This window comes from Chiloscyllium plagiosum, unplaced genomic scaffold, assembly GCF_037043375.1.
Source record: "Chiloscyllium plagiosum isolate Xiang-an unplaced genomic scaffold, Cpla_swu_hap1 HiC_scaffold_13, whole genome shotgun sequence".
NCBI classification, from domain to species: Eukaryota; Metazoa; Chordata; class Chondrichthyes; order Orectolobiformes; family Hemiscylliidae; genus Chiloscyllium; species Chiloscyllium plagiosum.
In genome coordinates, this window is record NW_028270151.1 from 52,424,340 (window position 1) to 52,450,075 (window position 25,736).

Below are 25,736 nucleotides of genomic sequence, written 5' to 3' on the forward strand. Positions count from 1 at the left end.
TGGTTCTCAGAAAAGAGACACGCCATTCAATAGAAATAAAAATGTACGTTTCATTAGCAATTCTGATTTTAAGAACTTAATTTTTATTGTTCTATTCTGTCTTTAAGGACTCTAAAACTGTATTTTGGACTGATCTTCAAGTTATCAATCCTTCTGATTGTCAGGAGACTGTGCCAGGTGAGGTTGTGGCCAAGAATCATAATTCAGATCTAGTTACGCATTAAATGTTACCACAAGAGTTATAGCCTTTTATTCTAAACTTTAATGATGACTAGTTAAGTCTGCAGTTACAATTTATTCTGGTCATTGGTAACCCTTTGACTTTCTGCAATTACCTATTTATTGGGCTGATAAAGACAGACTTCATAGGTGTTTAAGAAAATATTGGTAAGCAATTTGAAATATTCAGAATCATACAAAATTATGATCAATTTCTCTCTCAACACCAAAAATAACAAGCTTTCAAAGAGGCTCGATTAGAATATTTGTAGCAGACCACATTTTTGAGCTGGGAAAGAGATAAAATAATTGTTGTAGCCAATATTCCACAGCATTGCCTTCTGACTCATGAACATTCTTTTAGAACAGTAGGACTAACTATATACAAAATCAGGATGGGGATAGCTGACCGCTTAAATCAGGATATTTTTATTTACTATGTGTCACTATAACATTTGATCACTAGTATAACTCAAGCCTGGTTTACCCAAAATAAAAATTCTTTAAAAAGTTAATTCAAAATGCATTATGGAGAAAAAATGGAAGAGATTTTAAGTCACTCAAATCTCATTCACTTAGAGCAGTGCTTTACAAATACTTTTTTTCATTGTGACTTCATTTTGATCCTCCAGAGGTTAAGATCCTGTATTATTGAAAGATTTGTGAAAAAGATCAATGAGAAAAGATAAATTGGAGCTCCAAAGCAGTCACTGTTGCAGTGGTGTCCACATCAAACTGTAGGCTGGCAATTCATCTGGGGGCCACAACCAACAGTTTAGGAAGTCTGCCCACTGCCCTTCTCAATTCAGCAATTTCTAAAAATCTTAGATTATAAACAACAAAAGGGAACATGTAGTTAACATATTTTCCTCCTTGGGTAATTTATTGAGCCAAAATTGGTTAATGAAGTTTTGCATCTGAATTGTACATTAAAAAATGGTCAACTTTTACTTGATCAAATTTTGCAAAAATTATCCTCTGGCATTTATAGAGTCAGAGTCTTAGAGATGTACAGCATGGAAACAGACCCGTCGGTCCAACCTGTCCATGCCGACCAGCTATCCCAATATCTACCTGCGACTCCACTTTCAAGGAGCTATGAACCTGCACTCCAAGGTCTTTGTTCAGCAACACTCCCTAGCATCTGACCATTAAGTGTATAAGTCCTGCTAAGATTTGCTTTCTCAAAATGCAGCACCTCGCATTTATCGGAATTAAACTCCATCTGCCACTTCTCAGTCCATTGGCCCATCTGGTCCAGATCCTGTTGTAATCTGAGGTAACCCTCTTCACTGTCCACTACTCCTCCAATTTTGGTGTCATCTGCAAACTAAAAAAGGAGCAGAAACTGCTTGGACTAAAGAGAAATATTATAGTTTATTATGAAATAGATAGTGATTTAACCATAGGAAATGGGATTGAGTACAGATATGAAATTAGGATGATTTCTAGTACCCACAGAGGGTGATAATGTTTGTAAGCAGCTTCTTGGACTATGTAGGCATCAAATGCAGACACAGAAATGCTTAATGCAAGAAGGATCTTCATCAGATGGGCCAATAGGCTGAGAAGTGGCTGATGGAGTTTAATTTAGATAAATGCGAGGTGCAGGACTTATATACTTAATGGGAAAGCAGGACTTATACACTTAATGGTAACGTCCTAGGGAGTGTTGCTGAACAAAGAGACCTTGGAGTGCAAGTTCATAGTTCCTTGAAAGTGGAGTCACAGGTAGATAGGATAGTGAAGGCGGCATTTGGTATGCTTTCCTTTATTGGTCAGAGTACTGAGTACAGGAGTTGGGGGGGTCACGTTGCAGCTGTACAGGACATTGGTTTGGCCACTGTTGGAATATTGCATGCAATTCTGGTCTCCTTCCTATTGGAAAGATGTTGTGAAACTTGAAAGGGTTCAGAAAAGATGTACAAGGATGTTGCCAGGGTTGAAGAATTTGAGCTATAGGGAGAGGCTGAACAGGTTTTCCCTGAAGTGTCGAAGACTGAGGGGTGATCTTATAGAATCACGAGGGGCATGGACAAAGTCTTATCCCTGGGGTCAGGGAGTCTAGAACTAGAGAGCATAGGTTTAAGGTGAGAAGGGAAAGATATAAAAGAGACCTAAGGGGCAACTTTTTCGTGCAGAGGGTGGTATGTATATGGAATGAGCTGCCAGGGGAAGTGGTGGAGGCTGGTACAATTGCAACATTTAAAAGGCATCTGGATGGGTATATGAATTGGAAGGGTTTGGAGGGATACGGGCCGGGTGCTGGCAGTGGACCACTTTGGGTTGTGATATGTGGTCAGCGTGGACAAGTTGGACCGAGGGATCCGTTTCTGTGCTGTACATCTCTAGGACTCAATAATTGCTACAGAGGTGTAAAAAGAAACATTTACTATGGTTGTGTAGATTGGAACAATGCGCAGCATAGAACAAAAAACAGTGTACATCAGATCCATTTTCTTCCAAACAGAAAGATACATTACCTAAATGGCATTGTCCAGTAAAAAACATTCAGAGGTTTTCGACCTGCTGTGTATTTACTTATCACAAATGGCAATAATATTTGCAGAGGAACCATAGGCACTGCAAGGAGAGCCAACTGCTCTTTAGGCACACCCAATTCAACCAACTTCAATCCAGTTACTCCATCTGCAGCTGCAAATCCAATCTGTAAATATATATGTTAATTGAAACATAAGATAACTTCCATTGTTTACAAAAATGTTTTCTGCAGATTTAAGATAGAATGCATTGCAAGTTGACAAATGCTAACTGAAAATGAATTTTCCCAAATTAAGCAGTCAATGTGTCAAAGATTTTAGAGGCACAATTTAAGAACTTGATTACAGCTGACCACACAGACATTATGTCACTGCAAAATATTTAATCAACAATTGCTCATATTCTGTTCAGCTTTTTACAAAATTTACCCAGTTGTCTAATGATACCAGTAAATTTGCCATGACAGATCACTCGTCAATCATTATGCAATTTATTATAGACTTAAATTTGCTTGCTAATGATAACATTGAAAAAAACTGCAGACATAATTGATTTTGCAGAAACTTTCATTACAATTTATCAGCCCAACATAATTTCAATAATGGAATATATTGAGGTAAACTTTGATCAAGATCTTGAGATCAGATACATAAATCTTTAATATACTATGTACAGATACAAAACAAGGCCTTTATTCCTAGAGGACTGCAAATACAGTGAGGTAGAAATCATGTTTCAACTGTACAAAGTTCTGGTTAGACTACATCGGGATAGTAGGAATGGACCATTCAGCCCACTGACATCATTGTGTCAATCCATTAGATTAGAGTTGATCATATATATCAATGTCACTTTTTTGACCATCCCTCAATGATATTAATCCCCATAAATCTATTGATTTTTGTATTGAACCTACTCAATGATTGAGGACCCAAGTCCTCTTGAGTACAGAGTTCTGAAGATTCACCACCCTATGTGAAGAAATTTCTCCTCCTCATTCTCTATTTTAATGACCTACCCCATATTCTGAGATTATGTCCCCTAATTTTAGACTCACTAGCCTCACTAAATCTTATCTCCATTCAGAAGAAAGTGAGGTCTGCAGATGCTGGAGATCAGAGCTGGAAATGTGTTGCTGTAAAAGCGCAGCAGGTCAGGCAGCATCCAGGGAACAGGAGAATCGACGTTTCGGGCATAAGCCCTTCTTCAGGAATGAGGAAAGTTTGTCCAGCAGGCTAAGATAAAAGGTAGGGAGGAGGGACTTGGGGGAGGGGCGTCGGAAATGTGATAGGTGGAAAGAGGTCAAGGTGAGGGTGATAGGTCAGACTGGGGTGGGGGCGGAGATGTCGGGAAGAAGATTGCAGGTTAGGAAGGCGGTGCTGAATTCGATGGATTTGACTGAGACAGGGTGGGGGGGAGGGGAAATGAGGAAACTGGTGAAATCCGAGTTCATCCCTTGTGGTTGGAGGGTTCCTAGGCGGAAGATGAGGCGTTTAGATTAGATTAGATTACATTACAGTATGGAAACAGGCCCTTCGGCCCAACAAGTCCACACCGACCCGCCGAAGCGCAACCCACCCATACCCCTACATTTACTCCTATACCTAACACTACGGGCAATTTAGCATGGCCAATTCACCTGACCTGCTCATCTTTGGACTGTGGGAGGAAACCGGAGCACCCGGAGGAAACCCACGTGTTCTTCCTCCAACCGTCGTTTTGTTGTGGTCTGACGATGGAGGAGTCCAAAGACCTGCATATCCTTGGTGGAGTGGGAGGGGGAATTGAAATGTTGAGCCACAGGGTGGTTGGGTTGGTTGGTCCGGGTGTCCCAGAGGTGTTCTCTGAAACGCTCCGCAAGTAGCCGGCCTGTCTCCCCAATAGAGAGGAGGCCACATCGGGTGCAGAGGATGCAATAGATGATGTGTGTGGAGGTGCAGGTGAATCTGTGGCGGATATGGAAGTTTCCTTTGGGGCCTTGGAGGGAGGTGAGGGGGGAGGTGTGGGCGCAAGTCTTGCACCTCCTGCGGTTGCAGGGGAAGGTGCCGGGAGTGGAGGTTGGGTTGGTGGGGGGTGTGGATCTGACGAGGGAGTCACGGAGGGAGTGGTCTTTACGGAATGCTGATAGGGGAGGGGAGGGAAATATATCCTTGGTGGTGGGGTCCGTTTGGAGGAGCGGAAATGACGGCGGACGATGCGCTGTACATGGAGATTGGTGGGGTGGTAGGTGAGGACCAGTGGGGTTCTGTCCTGGTGGCGGTTGGAGGGGCGGGGTTCAAGGGCGGAGGAGCTGGAAGTGGAAGAGATGCGGTGGAGGGAATCGTCGACCACGTCGGGGGGGAAATTGCGGTCCTTGAAGAAGGAGGCCATCTGGGTTGTGCGTTTTTGGAACTGGTCCTCCTGGGAGCAGATGCGGCAGAGTCGAAGGAATTGGGAGAATGGGATGGCGTTTTTACAGGGAGCAGGATGGGAGGAGGTGTAGTCCAGGTAGCTGTGGGAGTCGGTCGGTTTGTAGTAGATGTCAGTGTTGATTCGGTCGCCTGAGATAGAAATAGAAAGGTCGAGGAAGGGGAGGGAGGAATCTGAGACTGTCCAGGTGAATTTGAGGCCGGGGTGGAAGGTGTTGGTGAAGTGGATGAACTGTTCAACCTCCTCGTGGGAGCACGAGGCGGCGCCGATACAGTCATCGATGTAGCGGAGGAATAGGTGGGGGGTGGGGCCAGTGTAGTTGCGGAAGATGGATTGTTCCACATATCCTACGAAGAGGCAGGCATAGCTGGGGCCCATGCGGGTGCCCATGGCTACTCCTTTCGTTTGGTGTTCCACATATCCTACGAAGAGGCAGGCATAGTTGGGGCCCATGGCTACTCAGTACCCTTCCACTGACACCCTCCTTTGACTGACTGAACTGGTCCTCACCCTGAACAACTTCTCTTTCCAATCCTCCCACCCTCCAAACGAAAGGAGTAGCCATGGGCACCCGCATGGGCCCCAGCTATGCCTGCCTGCTCGTAGGATATGTGGAACAATCCATCTTCCGCAACTACACTGGCCCCACCCTCCACCTTTTCCTCCACTACATCGATGACTGTATCGGCGCCGCCTCGTGCTCCCACAAGGAGGTTGAACAGTTCATCCACTTCACCAACACCTTCCACCCCGACCTCAAATTCACCTGGACAGTCTCAGATTCCTCCCTCCCCTTCCTCGACCTTTCTATTTCTATCTCAGGCGACCGAATCAACACGGACATCTACTACAAACCGACCAACTCCCACAGCTACCTGGACTACACCTCCTCCCATCCTGCCCCCTGTAAAAACGCCATCCCATTCTCCCAATTCCTTCGACTCCGCCGCATCTGCTCCCAGGAGGACCAGTTCCAAAAACGCACAACCCAGATGGCCTCCTTCTTCAAGGACCGCAATTTCCCCCCCGACGTGGTCGACGATGCCCTCCACCGCATCTCTTCCACTTCCCGCTCCTCCGCCCTTGAACCCCGCCCCTCCAACCGCCACCAGGACAGAACCCCACTGGTCCTCACCTACCACCCCACCAATCTCCATGTACAGCGCATCATCCGCCGTCATTTCCGCTACCTCCAAACGGACCCCACCACCAAGAATATATTTCCCTCCCCTCCCCTATCAGCATTCCGTAAAGACCACTCCCTCCGTGACTCCCTCGTCAGATCCACACCCCCCACCAACCCAACCTCCACTCCCGGCACCTTCCCCTGCAACCGCAGGAGGTGCAAGACTTGCGCCCACACCTCCCCCCTCACCTCCCTCCAAGGCCCCAAAGGAAACTTCCATATCCGCCACAGATTCACCTGCACCTCCACACACATCTATTGCATCCTCTGCACCCGATGTGGCCTCCTCTATATTGGGGAGACAGGCCGGCTACTTGCGGAGCGTTTCAGAGAACACCTCTGGGACACCCGGACCAACCAACCCAACCACCCTGTAGCTCAACATTTCAATTCCCCCTCCCACTCCACCAAGGATATGCAGGTCTTTGGACTCCTCCATCGTCAGACCACAACAAAACGACGGTTGGAGGAAGAACGCCTCATCTTCCGCCTAGGAACCCTCCAACCACAAGGGATGAACTCGGATTTCACCAGTTTCCTCATTTCCCCTCCCCCCACCCTGTCTCAGTCAAATCCATCGAATTCAGCACCGCCTTCCTAACCTGCAATCTTCTTCCCGACCTCTCCGCCCCCACCCCAGTCTGACCTATCACCCTCACCTTGACCTCTTTCCACCTATCACATTTCTGACGCCCCTCCCCCCTACCTTTTATTTTAGCCTGCTGGACAAACTTTCCTCATTCCTGAAGAAGGGCTTATGCCCGAAACGTCGATTCTCCTGTTCTCTGGATGCTGCCTGACCTGCTGCGCTTTTCCAGCAACACATTTCCAGCTCTTATCTCCATTCACCCAGTCATGCCATGCAAGAATTTTATAAATTTCAATGAGGTCACTCACTCCTTCATTCTTTGAAACTCCAAAATACAGACCAAGTTGTCTCAATCACTCCTCATTAAATAATTCCAAGGATTAATCTGATGAACCTCTGTTGTCGTCCCTCTCCAGCAGGTATATCCCGCCTTAAATATTGTACATAATACTCCAGAGGAGGTCTAGCCAAGATTCTATATAATTCCAGCGAGATATTTTTATTGGGTGTACTCATGGGAACAACATTCTGGAAAGGATTTATTGATTTTGGATGTAGTGTAGCATAGATTTACGAGACTGATACTTTAATCCTTATAGTTCAGGTATGATGAGAGATTACACAAAGCAGAGCATGTATTCCTTGAAATTTAGAATATTAAGGGGTGACTTCAAAGTTTTCAAGAATATTAAAAGGATAGATACGTTAGATAAAGAGAAACATTTTGTTAGTTGTGCAGTTTAAGATTAGTGGCGTAGTCCAAAATTTACATCCAGACCTTTCAGGTGTAAAGTAGAAGGCACTTCTACACACAGGGCAGAAGAAGTTTGGATGTTTCTTCCAAACATTTATGTGAAATCAATTGTTAATTTAAAATCTGAGTTTTATAGATTTAATAAAGATATTAAAGGATACACAGCAAATTTGCAAAGATAGGGTTAACTTGTAAATCAACCAAAATCTCAGTGAATGGTAGAAATAGCCTAAGTGGTTCCTATAGTTGTGTTATTGCCATCAAATAAAGTCCCTGTTTCTTAGGCTTCTGGTGATGTCTGACATTAATCCTTCAGTCAGGTAGTTCTGGAACAGCTTTAAATGGTTTTGAAATCATGGGCCCACAGTCGACAATGGAACCAATCAAGAATACACTCCCTACATACAAGTGTATTTACAGATAACAAAGTTGACAGTACATATTTTCTGTTAATGCTTGCCACACGGCCAACAATATTAATTGGGGATTGTGGAACCAATGACATAGGAAGGGAAAAGGATGAGATTCTGAAGGGAGAATATTGTTAGGCCAGAATCTAAAAAAGAGATCCTAGAGATTTGTAATATCTAGATTACTCCCGGTGCTACGAGCTTGTGAGGGTAAAAATAGGAGGATAGAGCAGGTGATTGCACGGCTGAGGAGCTGGTGTACGGGAGAAGGATTCACATTTTTGGATCATTGGAATCGCTTCTGGGGTAGAAGTGACCAGTACAAGAACGATAGATTGCACCAGAGTTGGAAGGGATCTAATATACTGGCAGGGAGATTTGCTAGAGCTGCTTGGGAAGATTTTAACCAGTAAGGTGGGGGGGGGGTTTGGGACCCAGGGAGATCGTGAGGAGAGAGATCAATTGGAGACTGGTAGGAAAAGAAGCGAGTCAAACAGTCAGGACAGGCAGGGACAAAGCAGAGAACAAGACTGATCAATTAAATTGCATTTATTTCAATGCAACAGGCCTAACAGGGAAGGCAGATGAACTCAGGGCATGGTTAAGAACATGGGACTGGGATATCATAGCAATTGCAGAAACATGTATCAGGGATCAACAGAACTGGCAGTTTAAATGTTCCAGGATACAAATGCTACAGGAAGGACGGAAAGGGAGACAAGAGAGGAGGGGGAGTGGCGCTTTTGATAAGGGATAGCATTACAGCTGTACGGAGGGAGGATATTCCTGGAAATACATCCAGGGAAGTTATTTGGGTGGAACTGAGAAATATAAAGGGTTTGGGATTACCACCTTTCTTAAATAGTGGCACCATGTCAGCCAACCTCCAGTCTTCCGGTACCTCACCTGTGACCTTATTGGGATTATATTATTAGTCAGCGGGAAATTGAGAAACAAATTTGAGAGATGATCTCAGTTATCTGTAACAATAATAGGGTGGTTATGGTAGGGGATTTAACTTTCCAAACATAGACTGGGACTGCCATACTGTTAAGCGTTTAGATGGAGAGGAATTTGTTAAGTGTGTACAAGAACATTTTCTGATTCAGTCTGTGGATGTACCTACTAGAGAAGGTTAAATTACAAAGATTATTGGGAACACCCTTAACAAAATTTCCAGCAGTTGTATTTTAACCACTGTCAATGAAGTACCTCAGTTCACTATGTTTACACAAAATATTAATGGTATGGTCGAAAAGTGCATCCCACTTATACAAACAAAACATTATCTGAAACAAGAAATATTTTTAAAAAAGGTATAAACTTTTGTTTCTCACTGTAGATATTGGCTTGGAGCTTCAGTTATTTTGTGCAAATCACTCAATATAAAATAATTGAATAATTTTAAATTCAAATTATTCAGTGGAAATTCAATTTCTGTAATATTTTACGCTACTTTAAAATACATTTACTAAAAGTTGCCTGTCACAAAACTGTTGCACTTTTCAAAGTGAATTACTTGATACAAGTTGCTGTTAACTGTTTGCATTTGCAGGCTTCAAATTAAGCTGTCAATTAAAGGCAAAATGCTGTGAATGTTGAAATCTGAAACAAGTGCAGAAAATGCTGGCAAAGCTCAACAGGTCTGGCAGTGCCTATAGAGAGAGAAACAGACTTGAAATTTTGAGTCCAATATGACACTTAGTCCTCTTCCATTCTGAAGTCATGCCAGACTCAGAACATTACCATGATTCTATTCTTCACAGATGCTGTCAAATCTCCAGAGTTTCTTTAGCACTGTCTGCATCTGTTTCAAATTAAGATTTTTTTTTAGTGCAAGGGCAGCAATAGGCACATTTTGAAAGCTTTTGATTTTTTAAAAATCAAGCAGCTGATTGCTGTACACTGATGCAACAAGATGATTTTGTATAGCAAAAACCAATATCAGTGAACACTGACATTTATCGAAAGTAAAAACTAATCTCGCTCAAAGTTTGAGCATAGCAATTTTAAATTCTTCAACAAATTAAAAGCGTCTAATTCATAAATAAAAACAATAATGAGTAATTGACATTTATACAGGAATAAAATGATTAAATGGTTAAGAATGATTATTTCTAGCATTAATACGGCAAAGTAGATTTACCAAACTGCACCAAGTTACCAATCAAATATATTAAGGAGTATTTGCATTATGGCTTTCAAGATTGTTCATGATATTTAAGTTAAATCAGCTTACTTTTGCTGTTAGCAACATGATGCAGAAATTTAAGATGGCAGGCATCTTTATTATACATATGAGCGATTTGTAGGTTTCCTTGATTCCTTGCTGAGGAGCATCATGCAATGATGTTTGTCTCAAGTTTTCCTTTTTAAGCACTGTAACCAAGGTTGTTGTCACCAAGAAAATTATTCCACAGAAGAACAGAAAACCTAAAAGAAATTAAAATAAACATGCGAAAAATCTAAAATTTTTATGTAGAAAATGTGAATGAGATGACAAAATCTGTACAATTACATTGTTTTCACTCTAAAACCAGATAGTCAGGTCCTATCTCGTTTCTCGGTTATGTCCGGTATACGCCAGTTAAAGAAAGTCTATCCAACTTCTACAAAGGAACTACAGAGAAGATTCAAATGTCTCAGGACAGCTAGATACCAATTAATGTTGTATGTGAAAAAAAGCTCCTTTATTTAAAATTGGCTCAAGAATTGAGATGACACTTAAATAGAAATTGATATTCAATCTTGTATAATGTCATAGAATCAGAACAGTACAGCTTGACAAGGAGGCCATTTCACCTATCAGATCAACACGGATTCTTTTAAAGAACAATCCAGCAAGCTCTTCACACCCATTCTTATATCCCTGCAAGTTTTCTCCCAAGTATTTGTACAATTATCTTTTGAAGGCTACTATTGAATCAGTATCCACCACCCTACTAACAATGCAATTTGAATCCTAATAGCGTATTGTATTAAAAAAAACCTCATTGTGTATTTGTATTTTGCCAATTACTTTAAATCTATTTGCTTGATCTATCAACCCACCTGCCACTGGTAACCATTTCCTTAATTTACACTTTTATTTAAAATTTCATTATTTTAACCACTTCTGACAAGTCTCCTTTTTTGCTCCAAGGGGAACAACTCAACTTCTGCAGTGTATTCATATCTCAACTCCATAAACCAATAAAACGTTTTCTGTACTCTTCTGAAATTGCTCTCTAATTGGTAATCTAGATGTTTAAATAACCAAAACATGAGAGAATTCTTTATTAAAATTAAGAGTGATATAACGGATTCCAAGATCAGACTTGGGGAAGAAGATGATCGCAGGAAGGGGTGGGTGGGGTACTGCCATTTTCACCTGGTTTCCACTTCTTTCCAACTGCAAGTCTCGATGTGGTCAACATCTTCCTGATGCTTCTTCTCCATTTTGAATGGCTTTGGGCCAGTGATTCCCTGGTGTACATGGGAATGCCGCACTTCACCAGTGAGACCTTGAGAGTATCACTGAAGTAATTTATCTGTCACCTGGGGCTTGCCTGCCATTTCAGAGCTGGGAGTATATCACATGCTGGGGAGCTTCGTGTTGGTAATGTGGATGATGTGCCCAGCCAACTGCAATCGATCTAGGGTGGTCATTGCCTCGATGCTAGGGATGACAGCTTGGTTGAGGATGCTGGTGTATCCTTCTTTCCAGTGGATTCATAGGATCTTCTGCAGGGGGCACTGGTGGTACTGCTCCAGTGCCTTGAACTGCCTGTAGACATTTCACATCTCAGAGCCATATAGAAGTGCGGGAACCACCATAGCTCTGAAAACCATGAGCTTGGTGTCGGACATGATGTTGGTGTCCTCAAACATCTTTTTCCTTCGGTGCCAGAAGTCTGCGCTAGCACAGGTGATGCTGGATGTCTTCATCAATGGCTGCATTGGCTAATAGAACACTCAAGGTATTGGAAGTGGTCAGTGTTCTAGACCTCCCTGTGGACCTTGATGATCAGGTGTTCTCTCCACAATGCCTGGCCAGGTTGGTGGAGGACCTTCATCTTGTGGATGTTCAGGGTGAGACACCCATGCTCTCATATGCCTCCATCAAGGTGCTGACGATAGTCTAGAGTTCATCCTCTGAGATTGCACATACACAAGCATTATCTGTGTACTTCAGCTCGATGACATTGGTTGGGGTGAATTTGGTTTTGTCTTAAAGGCAGCGTAGGTTGAGTAATTTCCTGCTGGTCCTTTAAGTTAACTCCACTCCAGCAGGGAGCATGTTAGTGGTGAGGTGAGCTAATCAACAACAATACTGGGTGATGACGCAGCCCTGCTTGAGTTTGGGTGGGATGCTCTTTAAAGCATTGATGTGGACCCAAATGGCCTCTTTCCACACTGTAGGGCTTTTATGATTCTTTGACACCAATCCAAAAAGGGGAATGGGTTCATGGTGGAGCCATTTGTCATTACCACACCTTCCCATATCGTTGTGGAGCTGGCAAAGGATGCTGACAAATCAAAGAGGAGATGGATGGTCTTCCCAATCAATGGTGTCAAAGGCCTTTATAACATCAAAGAAGACCATGTATAGGGATAGGTTCTTTTTGCATTTCTCCTGCAGCTGTCGTACAGTGAAAATCATGTCTGTTGTGCCCCTCAGTGGCCTAAAGCCACACTGTGATTCCAGGAGGATTTCCTCAGCCACACAGAGAAGGACCTTGGCGATGACTTTTCCAATAGTTCTCCTGTAGTGGCCAGACTTGTTCCCTTTTTTGAAAATGCTCATTACTGTGGCATTTCAGAGCTCTCTTTAGTAGACAGATTTACACTTCTTCATTCTTAGATCAATGTTTGAAGTCTGCTGAATGCCAGCAAACCAACAGCTCAAATCATTAGCTGACAGAAAATTGTGAAGTACATCCTTGGAGACCTTGGTTCTCACCCAGAATCATCTCAAATTGAGCAGCTTCCTGTTCATGTAATATCTGATATTAGTGCAAGGATCATAATAATAGAACAATTTGGACAGCATCGCAGGGAAAGATGATGGAGAGAGTCAGTGCTGGCATGTACCCATTTTAACTTCATTCGTGATTGGAAATGATTCAGAACATTATCATCCAGAGCATGCATTAGCATACTGTCTTGAAACTGAACTATCATGATGAATTTCTCAATGCAACCAAATTTCTCCAGTACCACAATTCACAATTAGCTCTACTATTCCTCCAAGAATCCTTTTACAGTTAATTAATCTATAGACGACTTTTTGAATTTAACTGCCAATCTTTTCTTATATTGTCTCTTATAATTCCTTTATTAATTCTTAACTTTTTATATGCTCCAGGATTCTCTCAAGGTAATAAGCTGACATTTGTCATACATCCCTTTTGTCCTATTTTCCAACTCCTTTGAATCCAGGGACCTCTGGCTTTGGTTGTCATTGTTTTACCTTTGGTTGGAATGTACCTAGACTCTACCCAAACCATCTACTCTTTAAAGTGCACCCATGTCTCTAATACATTGCTGTCTGCCAGTTCTTGACTGCTATATACAGGCCAGGTCCTTGCACAACTTGCTAAAATTAGCACTCATTTGTGATCAACCTGTTAGGACACACTATGACACATCCCTTAAGCAGATGGGATTTCAATCTAGATCAAGTAGTTTTATTGCGATTGTTCCATCTCCTTAATAATTATTCTGAATTTTCCCAAGATACTTCCCCATTTTGACATTTGCCACTTGACCCAAGTTCATTTCACATGATTAGATGTAGCAATGTGTTTTTCCTCATTGGGAAGGAAACAAACTGTTCAAGAATGTTCATCTGAACATTTTAGAAATTCCAGCTCTTTCCTCCTAACAGGATAACTATATTCGGTATTAAATGAAGCAGTCAAAGCCCATCATTATCACCGTTTAGTTCTTGCAAAACACTAATTTATTTGTAAATCTGTTCGATTATCTTCTCTATTTCCTAGAAAGTGTGTCAACTCATCTAAGATCTTCTTTATTATTGCTTGACTCCATCAAAAACTTCAGTCTTCAAGGACATTCTCTCTCTTTACAGCAATAAACATCCTCTGTACCCCTAGTAGATGAAGTGTAGGTCAAGTTTCCTGTTTAGCCTTAAAAGGCACACCCACATTATGGCAGCTTAATATTTTCTATTTCCCTCATATTGATATTCTAAAATTATTAGAGCTAATAGCTATTGCAGAAACTTGGCTGAGAGATGGACAGGACTGGCAGCTCAATGTTCCAGATTTCAGACTCCACAGGAAAGTTAGAAAAGAAGGCAAGAAAGGCCAGGGTGGGGGGGTTTGACATTTTTGCTATAACTAGGGAAGATATTGCTGAAAGATCATCCAGTCAAAATGTATGGATAGAAATGACAAGTAAGAAAGGAAATATCACTGATGGGATTGCACTATAGGCCCCTCAATAATAAGAGAGAAATTGAGAAACAAATATGTAGTGAGATCTTAGATATATATAAGCATAATATGGTTGTAACAATGGGGCATTTAATTTTCCAAACATTGACTGGGGCTACCACAGTGTTAAAGGTTTGAATTGTCAAAAATTTGTCAAATGTGTTCAAGAAAATTTTCTTTATCAATGTGTGGATGGTCCTGCCGGAAAAAGAGCAAAACTAGGCATTCTTTTGGGCAATAAGGCAGGGCACCATCCAGGGCGAAGCAGCCTGCTTGACTGGAACCATACCCACAAATATTCACTCTCTCAACTACTGAAGCTCAGTAGCAGCAGTGGTTGCCATCTCGAAGATAAACTGCAGAAATTCACCAAGGCTCCTTAGACAGCACCTTCCAAACATATAACCACTTCCATGTAGAAGGACAAGGACAACGAATACATGGGAACACAACCTTCATCAAGATCTGCTCAAAGCCACTCACCATCCTGACTTCACCATACTTTTAGTATTAAAATCCTGGAACTCCCTCACTCACTGCACCACAGGTATTCCTACAGCGCATGATCTGTCACTGTTCAAGAAGGCAGCTCACTATTACTTTCTCAAGGATAATTAGCGTCAGGCAATAAGTGCCGACCTGAGCCGGTGATGTTCACAATCCACGAATGAATTTTTGAAAAATACATTATATAGGAACTGTAACAATTTTTGTTTGCTCCCTTTCATTTTCGGTCGAGAGGCCGGTGACCAGTGGTGTTCCATAGGGTTTGGTTAGGGTCCTCTTTTGTCACTAATATACTGTAAATGATTTGGATGAGAATATAGAAGGCATGGATAATAAGTATATGGATGACACAAAAATTGGTCACAGACCGAGAAGAAGATTTTCTAAGATTACAAAGGGATCTTGATCAAATGGGTCAATGGGCTGAAAAAGGCAGATAGAGTTCAATCTGGCTAAGTGCGAATATTGCAATTTAGTATAACAATGGAGGGTAGGGCTTATACAACTAATGGTAGGGCCTTGAGTAATGTTGTAGAACAGAGGGACCTAGGGGTGCAGAAACATCTATTGTCCAGGAGGTCCACACCCCCCAATCCCTGGGGCAATTGCAGTTTTGCAAGCTTACTAAGAGGCTGCTAATAACACCCAATAAAAGAATTAAACCAGCTATTCAATTTCCGAAATGTTTGCCCAAGAAAGTGTAAAGAGAGCATCTGCAAAGGGTACAATAGACAGGAAGAACATTCAATTTGTTAAGAGTGACTCGATCCAACCATGATATTGGAATGGCTCCCCCATCTTTGAAGGTCTTGTTTAGTCCTGTCAAACAAATGACCAAAATTAGCCTTGAATAACTGGTGAAAGCTTGGGGTAACAGAGAGGCCCAAGTAAAGAAAGCCTCCCTGTGCCCACTTAAAGGGGAACCCACCTTCCATGCCAGGTATTCCCCTAAGTCCCCCCACAGGCATAGCCTCCAACTTTGAAAAATTGATCTTGTAACCTAAAAACCAAATGAATAAATACATTATCAAAAAGGGCACCAAGACTGCTGGGTTCGAGAAAATAATAAGATCATCTGCATATAGTATAATCTTATGCGCCTTCAAACCCACCTTTGGGGCAGCTATATTAGGGTCCCCAAGAATGGCCTCCGCTCAATCACAATGTGAAAAGCAAAGGTGAAAGGGGACAGCCTCACTGACTGCCCCTACAAAATGTAAAAAATATCAGATCTTATACCATTGGTGAGAACTGCCGCCAGAGGATCACCATAAAGGACCCTAACCCATCGACAAGCACTTCACCAAGGCCAAACCGCTCCAGGGTCTGAAAAATAAGAAATGGCCATTCCACCTGATCAAATGCCTTTACTGCATCCAAAGAGACCAGCAACCCTTGAACCAATCGCTGCTGGCATACTTGAATCATGTTAACCAACCTCCTATTATTGGAGGATCTGTGACCTTTTATAAAGCCCATCTGATCTTCTTCAACAATAGAGGGCAACACCCCTTCCAACTTCAATGCCAAAGTCTTAAACAAAATTTTAAAATCAGAATTTAAGAGTGAGATTGGTATATAAGAAGCACAGTCCTCCAGGGCCTTATCTTTCTTGAGGATAAGACAGATATTAGCCTCTCTCAAGGATGGTGGGAGGCAATCATGACTATATGAATAGTTATACATGTCGAGCATCAGCCCTGACAGTACGTTTATAAATTCTTTATAAAGCTCAATGGAAAGACCACCAGGACCAGGCCCCTTTCCACTTTGAAGTTGCCTCACTGCCTTCTGTATCTCTTGTGCTGTTAATGGAGCACTAAGCAGAGACACCTGCTCAGCAGACACTCCAGGAAGATCCAAGTTTCTAAAAAAAAGACTCCATTTTATCCCACCTATCCTCACAACATTCTGACTAATACAGTTCAGAATAGAATCTTTGAAATGCGGCATTGATCGTTTTAGCATTACAATTAAGAATCCCACCCCCTTCCCTAATAGAAACAATAGATTGGGAGGCATTCTTCTTCCTAACCAAATCGGCCAGATATTTACTCAGGCTATTACCATGTTCAAACAACCTTTGCTTCACAAAGGAAAGTTCCTTCCTGGCCATATGCTTAGGTATGGAGTTTAAGGCAGATCGAAGGGCTGTGATCCACTGCAGCTTAGGTCACTGACGGTCTTCTGTAATATGCCATCTCAGCTGCCTTCAATCATGCCTTGAGCAGACACTGCTGCTCTCCCTTCCATTGCTTGACTGACCAAATACGAGATAATTATCCCTCAAGCGTAGGCCTTAGCAGTCTCCCAAAGAATGGACAGATTACTAGCTGGTGTTGGTGACCAAAAATGCTTCAAATTTCTAGAAAAGTACTCAACGAACTTGCTGTCCTTGAGGATGAAGTGATCCATTCGCTAGTACAGAGAGCTCATTGCATTTCCCTTAACTTCGACCACTAAATATACTGCTGCGTGATCAGAGATGGCAATACTCCCAATCGAATAAGATACCACCGAATCTAGAAGAACTGCAGGAATTAGGGAAAAAAAAAACAATCCTTGTATGGCACTTATGAGGATTGGAAAAAAATGTGAAGTCCCTGCCCATAGGATGGAGATGTCTCTAAATGACCAACAACTCCAGTTCTACATATAGATCACTTAACTGTTTAGATTGTGGAGAAAGCTTTGGAGGGCCTTTGGCCATGCTATCCAGCACAAGATCCATAAAGGCAATTAAAGCCTCCTCCTGTAATAATATACCACAACGCAAAGGCCATCAGCTTAGATAGTGCATCAGTCAAAAATTTAAGGGGTTGGGCCGGAGGACAAGAGACATTCAAAATATAATCCTCGCCATGTATTAGGGCCTTAAGGATAACAAACCAACCATATTCACCTTTAACGTAATCTATTGAACTAAATGGAAGATTCTTCTGGACTAGTATGGCTAGCCCCCTGCTCTTAATCTTAAAAGAATGAGAAAAACATCCGAACAAAACCGCCCTGCTGTAATTTCAAGTGTTCCTTGTCATTAAGGTGAGTCTCCTGCAACAGACAGCATCCACTCTCGCCTTTTTGAGGCTCAACAATACTTTTTTTTCTTTTAACTGGCAAATGGATCCCTCTAATATTTCAGGTGCACCACTTAAGAACACTGCTAGCCATTTCCTTTACAACCACCTTTGACCTGCTGAGAGGAAGATTTCAACATACGGTATGCTGAGCATAAACAAAAGAAGAGTTGTGAAGTCTATTTAAGAAACCAAAAAACTAAACTAACTACAAAGCACAAAAGATACTTAATGGGGGACTCGAGCCCCTGCCCACAGATGGCACTTACACCTCCCACACACATCTCCATTCCCCCGTCCAACTTGAGCCGCACCCCAGACCCAAGCAATAGAAGGAAACAGACAAAATACTGAGCAATCCACCAACCCCCAACTATATATCAACACCAATCCTAATTGGAGAAAAGAAAACACACCAACAGCAGCCTCTTTAAGAAAAGAGTAACGTTACAAGAAGCACAGCAAGAGAAAAAGAAACAAACATTATTGTCCATGTCAATAAATCCATCCAAATTATTTTAAAGTGTCCAAGAAATTTTTCACTTGTTCCAAGGAATCAAATGACTGTGACGAATCCTAAGTAATACAAAGCATCGCTGGGTATCTCATCAATATTGAATATCAAGGTCCTTGAATTTTTTTTTTGACCTCAAACAAAATTTCTTTTTACGGATCACTGCCACAGAAAAGTCCCAGAAAAAAAAATTATTAGTTTCCTGACCAGTCAGGACCTGTGGATCTTTCCACATCCTTCCAGAAGATTCCAGGGCTCTCTGCTTGTCCCTGTGGCTATGAAATCGTACCTGGACCAGGCGGGGGCACTGTTCCAGACTGGATCTGCGCACCATAACCCGGTGAGCTCTGACAACCTTCACCCGGTCCGCCTTGGTATCCCAACCAAGAAATGTGGCAGCCAGTTTTCAAAAAAAAAGCTTGCTAGCTGCCCACCTTCCACTTCCTCCGGCAGCCCAACGACCCAGATATTTTTCCTCCTACCTTTGTTTTCCAGATCATCGACCTTTCAGTCAAAGGCCAAAAATCCGCCCTGCCGAGGACTCGACCTCAGTCTCCATGATTTTCCACTGACCAAGAGTTTAAATGAATATTTTGTTGACTCAAATTTATATGCAATTGCTCAAAGATGCATGATGAAGAACTGACTAGATAGACGTTAGCAATTTTGCATTAACAAAGAAAAACTTCAGGTTCCTTTTAAGAAAAAAAAAAGGTACAGTGGCTGCATATGCAATTAAGGAATAGGATTTATTCCAGTATTATACTATGAAGCAAATCCACAAACAAAAGGAATCACAGAACAGCAATAAAAGAACAAGCTCAGGACATCCAGATGAAATAAGCTGTTAAACTTCATTTTAAACTAAGTGAAACATATTTATAAGATTCAAACTGAGTCTAATTTTATATTGTACTGCTGCTGTAAACTCCCAAAACAAATTACTCCACATCCAGTAGTATTCTCAAACCTAAAAGTAGTTTAAACACACTGAAGTTTTTAAAATTCATAATTGGATTAGGTATCTTGCCCATCCTAGTTGCCCTCAAAAGGTGAGCTGCCTTCTTGATTTGATGCAATTCATTTGATATAGATACCTTTTAGTTTGTGTCATCTGCAAACCAGTTTTCCTATCCATATTAACAGAACAAAAGTGAAGCCAAAATCTAAACAGCAATGAGATTCATGACCAACATCAAGCATAACTTACTTATGAATTGGTAGTTCAAAGCAAGCAGGGACGGTCCAGCTCGAGCACTGCAAGAAGAAATAAATAATATGGGTGTTCCCATGATTTTGGTTCACTTGGAGAGCTGCTTCAATATCAGGAGGATCCATTCCAAGAACAAACACCTGGTGGCCCTTTACACCCAAAACAAGATCTTTGTTGCAGATGTTGACTGAGAGAGCAAGCAGGAAATCTGGTACCAGGTGCTGCTAGAGGTGCATAACAGAAGCACGATGCCCAAGAAGCATGGGTACAACAGGCAGGTAATGTTTCCATTTCAGCCAGCACCATCAGCAGCTATATTGGGGGAGGTCAACTGAAAGTCTCCTGGCACTAGCTGGAGAGGAGCAGCAGCAAACACGAGAGATGGAGCTGCTTCTCAAAACATAGATTCTGTCTCTCCCACACTTGCTATTTGAACACTTCAATGACAAGTCCCTCTCTCCCACCAGTGCTGCCTCTCTAATCAAAGTTGAGAAGCAGCAAAAGGTGGAAGAGCTGGAACAGAAAGTGTTGAAGTTAAAATCCACGATTGGAGGAGTATTTATATCTCTTCTATGCTTGCTGCTTTTCCATTAACCAATTCTATAGTCCATTCCCAGCCTTATGTTTGATAGAAATAGGAGTTCGTCTAAAGCCCTACAAGCAGCCCTGAAGTACAGAACACACATTTAAAATGGCAATTTTAAAGGTAACAAAGGTAACACCACAAGGCACAGCTACAGTAAAGAAATCAAAGGCCATAGTTATTTCAATCAAGGTTACAACATTAGTAACATCACAGAATCAGAAGTAAGACATCAATGAAGAAATTGAAAAGACTGAACAGTCGAACTGAAGAAGATAGCAAGTTTACTGAAATAAGAGCAAAGAATCCATAACTTAAACTGTAGTTCAGGCAGGAAGAAACTATTAAAGCCAGAGAAAATTGCAAAAAAAGGACAGGCATTGTAATTTAGGAGACAAATGTAGGAAATCATCCGTTTTGTTTGTGAAAATAAGTGGAAAACCTCCAATTTGGTTGCAGAAATGCAGGAAACTTCCAGGAAAACAGTCCTGGGATACAACGTTACTTTATTACAGAATCTGAAACTTGAAGACAAGGAAAATAAAACAGCTTTGCTATCCAGCAGGTTTAAAGGCTGACTGACCAAAGAAAATAAAGCATTGAGTCAGTGCAGACTTGAAAAGATTTGAAAAAAGAAACAATAAGAAATGGCAGTAGAAATAATACTACCTATCAGATTTAATTTCAGAGAAATTATTCATTGTTTAGAGTAAACAGTTCTTAAGATCCTGCTTCCAAACTACATGCTAACTCACAGGCAAACAAACACACAATTTTATCAATAGAACCTACAGCTGATGTTATAGCTTCTCTAAACATAATAGGTATAAATACTTTTGATAAAGTTCTATAAGCTTTTACAATTATTTTCATCTGAGAATATAAATTTGTTGAAAGAACAAGGTTTAATAGTTAACTCCCTGTAAGAGTTAAGCTTCCAGGGACTCCATAGATAATTAATGATCTCAACAGATGAAATGGAAAATAGGCCTATAAAATTCTAATTTCACAGCTCCAATGAAGAGACAGAATTGCTGTTGGAATTACGGATGAGTTTTTGTCAAATTCATTACAATTTATAGAAGATCTGATTTTGGAGAATAATATTCAAATCGTGCTGGAAGCAGCAAGAGTCAGAGAAATGCTGAGGGAAGGAGGACAACTTTATTCTAGGAGAGTAACTGAATCCAGTTTATCAGACATAAGACAAGCGATTTGCTACTGAGCCTACTCAATTTCAGTGTCAGTGTCATGATCAACAAAGCCTGACAGGCAAGAGCAATGCAAAAATCTGATGTCATAGCAACTTGAATCTTATAGAATGAAGACTTATTTTCTTGGTCTCCTGGTTGTCTTAATGACAATGTTGATCTTACTAGTGTAATTTGTACTCTATTCGTATTGTGTCATAAACACCATTCTTCTTAAAACAAGAGCTTATACTCGTCAAATCTCAATTGGTGGTATCAACCTACCTAACACAAGTTGCCAACGGTTGACATTCCAAAAGATACAATATATTTCAAACAAATACTAAACTTTATTGTCGACAGTTAGTCTCCCTATTTGAATAAAATATTTAGTCACGTTAGAAGCAATTCATAGAGGTTCATGTGACTCATTCCTGGGATGAAAGACTTATGTAGAGGGATTTAATATGTTGAGCCTATATCTATTAGGGTTTAGATGAGGTGATCTTATTGAAATAGAAGGGTACTTGATAGCATGGATATCGGGGGCATCTTTCATCTTGTAGTGGGACGATGTCAAGGGGACACAGTTTAAGAGTAAATCAATAAGTCTCACTTAAGATCTTAAGATGTAGGAGCAGAAGAAAGCCATTCAGCCCACATGTCTGTTCTGCCATTTAATGAGATTATTATTCACAATTCCACTTTCCTACCTTTCTCCCATTTGCTTTTATTCCCTTACTTATTAAAAATCTGACTATCTCAGCATTGAGTATTCCTAATAGCTCAGCCTCAACAGCTATCTGGTGGAAAGAATTCCACAGAATCACTACACAAAGAAATTCTTCATCGCATTCTAAACGGGTGACTCTTTACCAAAATTACTCCCTCTAGTCCAGGACTCTTTGGGGAAAATAACCTATTCTCATCTAACCTGTCCAGCCCTGAAGAATTTTGAATGTTTCATTAAGGTCGCCTCTCATCCTTCTCCAGTGAATACAGGCCTAACCTATCTGGATCAGTGGTGCTGGAAGAGCACAGCAATTCAGGCAGCATCCAACGAGCAGCGAAATAGACGTTTCGGGCAAAAGCCCTTCATCAGGAATAAAGGCAGAGAGCCTAAAGCGTGGAGAGATCAGCTAGGGGAGGGTGGGGGTGGGGAGAGAGTAGCATAGAGTACAATGGGTGAGTGGGGGAGGCGATGAAGGTGATAGGTCAGGGAGGAGAGGGTGGAGTGGATAGGTGGAAAAGGAGCTAGGCAGGTCGGACAAGTCCAGACAAGTCAAGGGGACAGTGCTGAGCTGGAAGTTTGAAACTAGGATGAGGTGGGGGAAGGGGAAACTAGGAAGCTGTTGAAGTCCACATTGATGCCCTGGGGTTGAAGTGTTCCGAGGCGGAAGATGAGGCGTTCTTCCTCTGGTGGTGAGGGAGCGGCGGTGAAGGAGGCCCAGGACCTCCATGTCCTCGGCAGTGGGAGGGGGAGTTGAAATGTTGGGCCACGGGGCGATTTGGTTGATTGGTGCGGGTGTGTCGGAGATGTTCCCTAAAGTGCTCTGCTAGGAGGCGCCCAGTCTCCCCAATGTAGAGGAGACCGCATCGGGAGCAACGGATACAATAAATGATATTAGTGGATGTGCAGGTAAAACCTTGAAGTATGTGGAAGGCTCCTTTAGGGCCTTGGATAGAGGTGAGGGAGGAGGTGTGGGCACAAGCCTAACCTACTCAACCTGTCCTCATGTGAAAATCCTTCCATACCTAGGATCATATTTTGTACAGCTTTAGCAGGACTCCCCTGTTTTTAATACTCTCTGCCCTTTATTTCCATTTGCCTTCCTAGCTAACTTGAATGCTGTTTTTTTGTGATTCATGCACAACGATCACCAAATCCCTTTGTGCCAAAGCTTTCCGCAGTCTTTCTCCATTTAAATAATACTCTGCTCTTCTACTCATTCTGTCAAAGTGAATAATCTCTCATTTTCTCATTTGCTTAAACTGTTTATATCCCTTTATAGGCCCTGTCATCCTCACCATTCTCCGTCCCACCTATATTTGTGAGATTGACATACTTGATAATAGATTTGCCTCCCTCATTCAAATCTATTATATAATTGTGGCATTCAGTGTACTGGACTTCATCAGATCAGGGAATACAAAATGGGACTGGATTAGATCAGGGATGAATTCTTAGTAGCTACATACAGGGCAAGAACAGTGGTTCTGCACTGCTAAATGGAGACCTGATTATAGAGGGAATGTAGGACCTATAAAATGGTTGAAGCATTTATGTGAACAGCAGGAGGTAACCACAGAGATCAGTTTCAATTGATATTGCTGTAGACAGAACAAATACAGTTACACCCAAAACCACAAGGGTATAAGAATGTGAGCAGTGAGTGTAAGGTAGCTGCTACCTATCCAATATCTATGAAGTTGTCCATCTTTGCAGTTGTACCATCTATGTAACTGTCATACTTCTGCAATAAAGACTTAAAGAAGACATTGTGTAGTTCCCATACATGGTTATTTCTGTTATTGGGAAAAATGAATACCCAACAATAATGTTGTAAATAGTATATTGCCCTAGCACTGATACCTGTGGTATTCTTCTACTTTCATAGTCAGCCTAAAAATGACCCCTTTATTCCAACACCCTATTCTAACGCTAATGTGCTATCCTCAATGTTATGGGCTATTAAGTAGTCTTTTTTTGCAAGGTTTGTAGCTCAGGTTGAGGTTGTGTGTAGGTTTGCTCGCTGAGCTGTAGGTTTGATATCCAGATGTTTCATTACCTGGCTAGGTAACATCATCAGTGGTGACCTCCAAGTGAAGCGAAGCTGTTGTCTCCTGCTTTCTTTTTATATCTTTCTCCTGGATGGGGTTCCTGGGGTTTGTGGTGATGTCATTTCCTGTTCGTTTTCTGGAGGTGTTGATAGATGGTATCTAGATCTATGTATTTGTTTGTGGCATTGTGGTTGGAGTGCCAGGCCTCTAGGAATTCTCTGGCATGTCTTTGCTTAGCTTGGCCCAGGATAAATGTGTTGTCCCAGTTGAAATGGTGGTTTTTTTTCATCCGTGCGTAGGGCTACGAGGGAGAGAGGGTCATGTCTTTTTGTAGCTAGCTGGTGTTCGTGTATCCTGGTGGCTAACTTTCTTCCTGTTTGTCCTACGTAGTGTTTGTGGCAGTTCTTGCATGGAATTTTGTAGATGACGTTGGTTTTGTCCGTGGGTTGTACTGGGTTTTTTAAGTTTGTTAGTTTTTGTTTGAGAGTGTTGGCGGGTTTGTGTGTTACTAGGATTCCGAGGGGTCTTAGTAGTCTGGCTGTCATTTCTGAAACTTCTTTGATGTATGGTAAGGTGGTTAGGGTTTCTGGCTGTGTTTGATCTGCTTGTCGTGGTTTGTTCTTGAGGAATCTGCACACTCTATTTTTTGAGTATCCGTTCTTCTTGAATACGTTGTGTAGGTGGTTCTCCTCTGTTTTCCGAAGTTCGTCTGTGCTGCAGTGTGTGGTGACTCGTTGGAATAGTGTTCTGATACAGCTCCGTGTGTGTGTGTTGGGATGATTGCTGGTGTAGTTAAGTATTTGGTCAGTGTTTGTCGGTTTTCTGTATACGCAGGTTTTTAGTTCTCCGTTGTCCTTTCAACTGTGACGTCCAGGAATGCGAGTTTGTTGTCAGTTTCTTCCTCCTTCGTGAACTTTATGCCTGTGAGGGCGTTAATGATGTTAAATGTCTCTTCTATCTTGTTTCGTTTTGTGATGACAAAGGTGTCATCTACGTAGCGGACCCAGATTTTTGGTTTGATGGTTGGTAGGGCTGCTTGTTCTACTCTTTTCATTACCACTTCTGCTATGAATCTTGATCGCGGAGATCCCATGGGTGTGCCGTTGGTTTGTTTGTAGATCATGTTGTTGAAGGTGAAGTGGGTGGTGAGGTACAGGCCCACTAGTTTCCTGATGTTTTTGTTGGTAATGTTAAGTAATCTAATGTACGATATCTTGCCAAATACTTTTGGAAATTAAAATTTTACATCTTGTGGTTTCCCTTTACCTATTCTGCTTATTAGAATTCTTTGAGATGGTAATAATATTGTCAGGCATGATTTACCCTTCAAAAAGCCATGCTGACTCTGCTTTCCGAAAATTT

General features: G+C 41.8%; 1 protein-coding gene across 2 annotated transcripts in view; it reads right to left on the reverse strand.

Annotated features, from left to right (window-relative positions):
* slc33a1 (solute carrier family 33 member 1) overlaps positions 1-25,736 on the reverse strand; it is a 48,532-nt gene that overhangs the window by 15,405 nt on the left and 7,391 nt on the right. For both annotated transcript variants that reach the window (XM_087993595.1, XM_087993596.1), the window contains exons 3-4: positions 10,309-10,502; positions 2,703-2,887 (exon numbers count right to left, since the gene is read on the reverse strand). In XM_087993595.1, the coding sequence (XP_087849721.1) occupies positions 2,703-2,887; positions 10,309-10,502 (379 nt within the window). The remainder of the gene's footprint in view (positions 1-2,702; positions 2,888-10,308; positions 10,503-25,736) is intronic.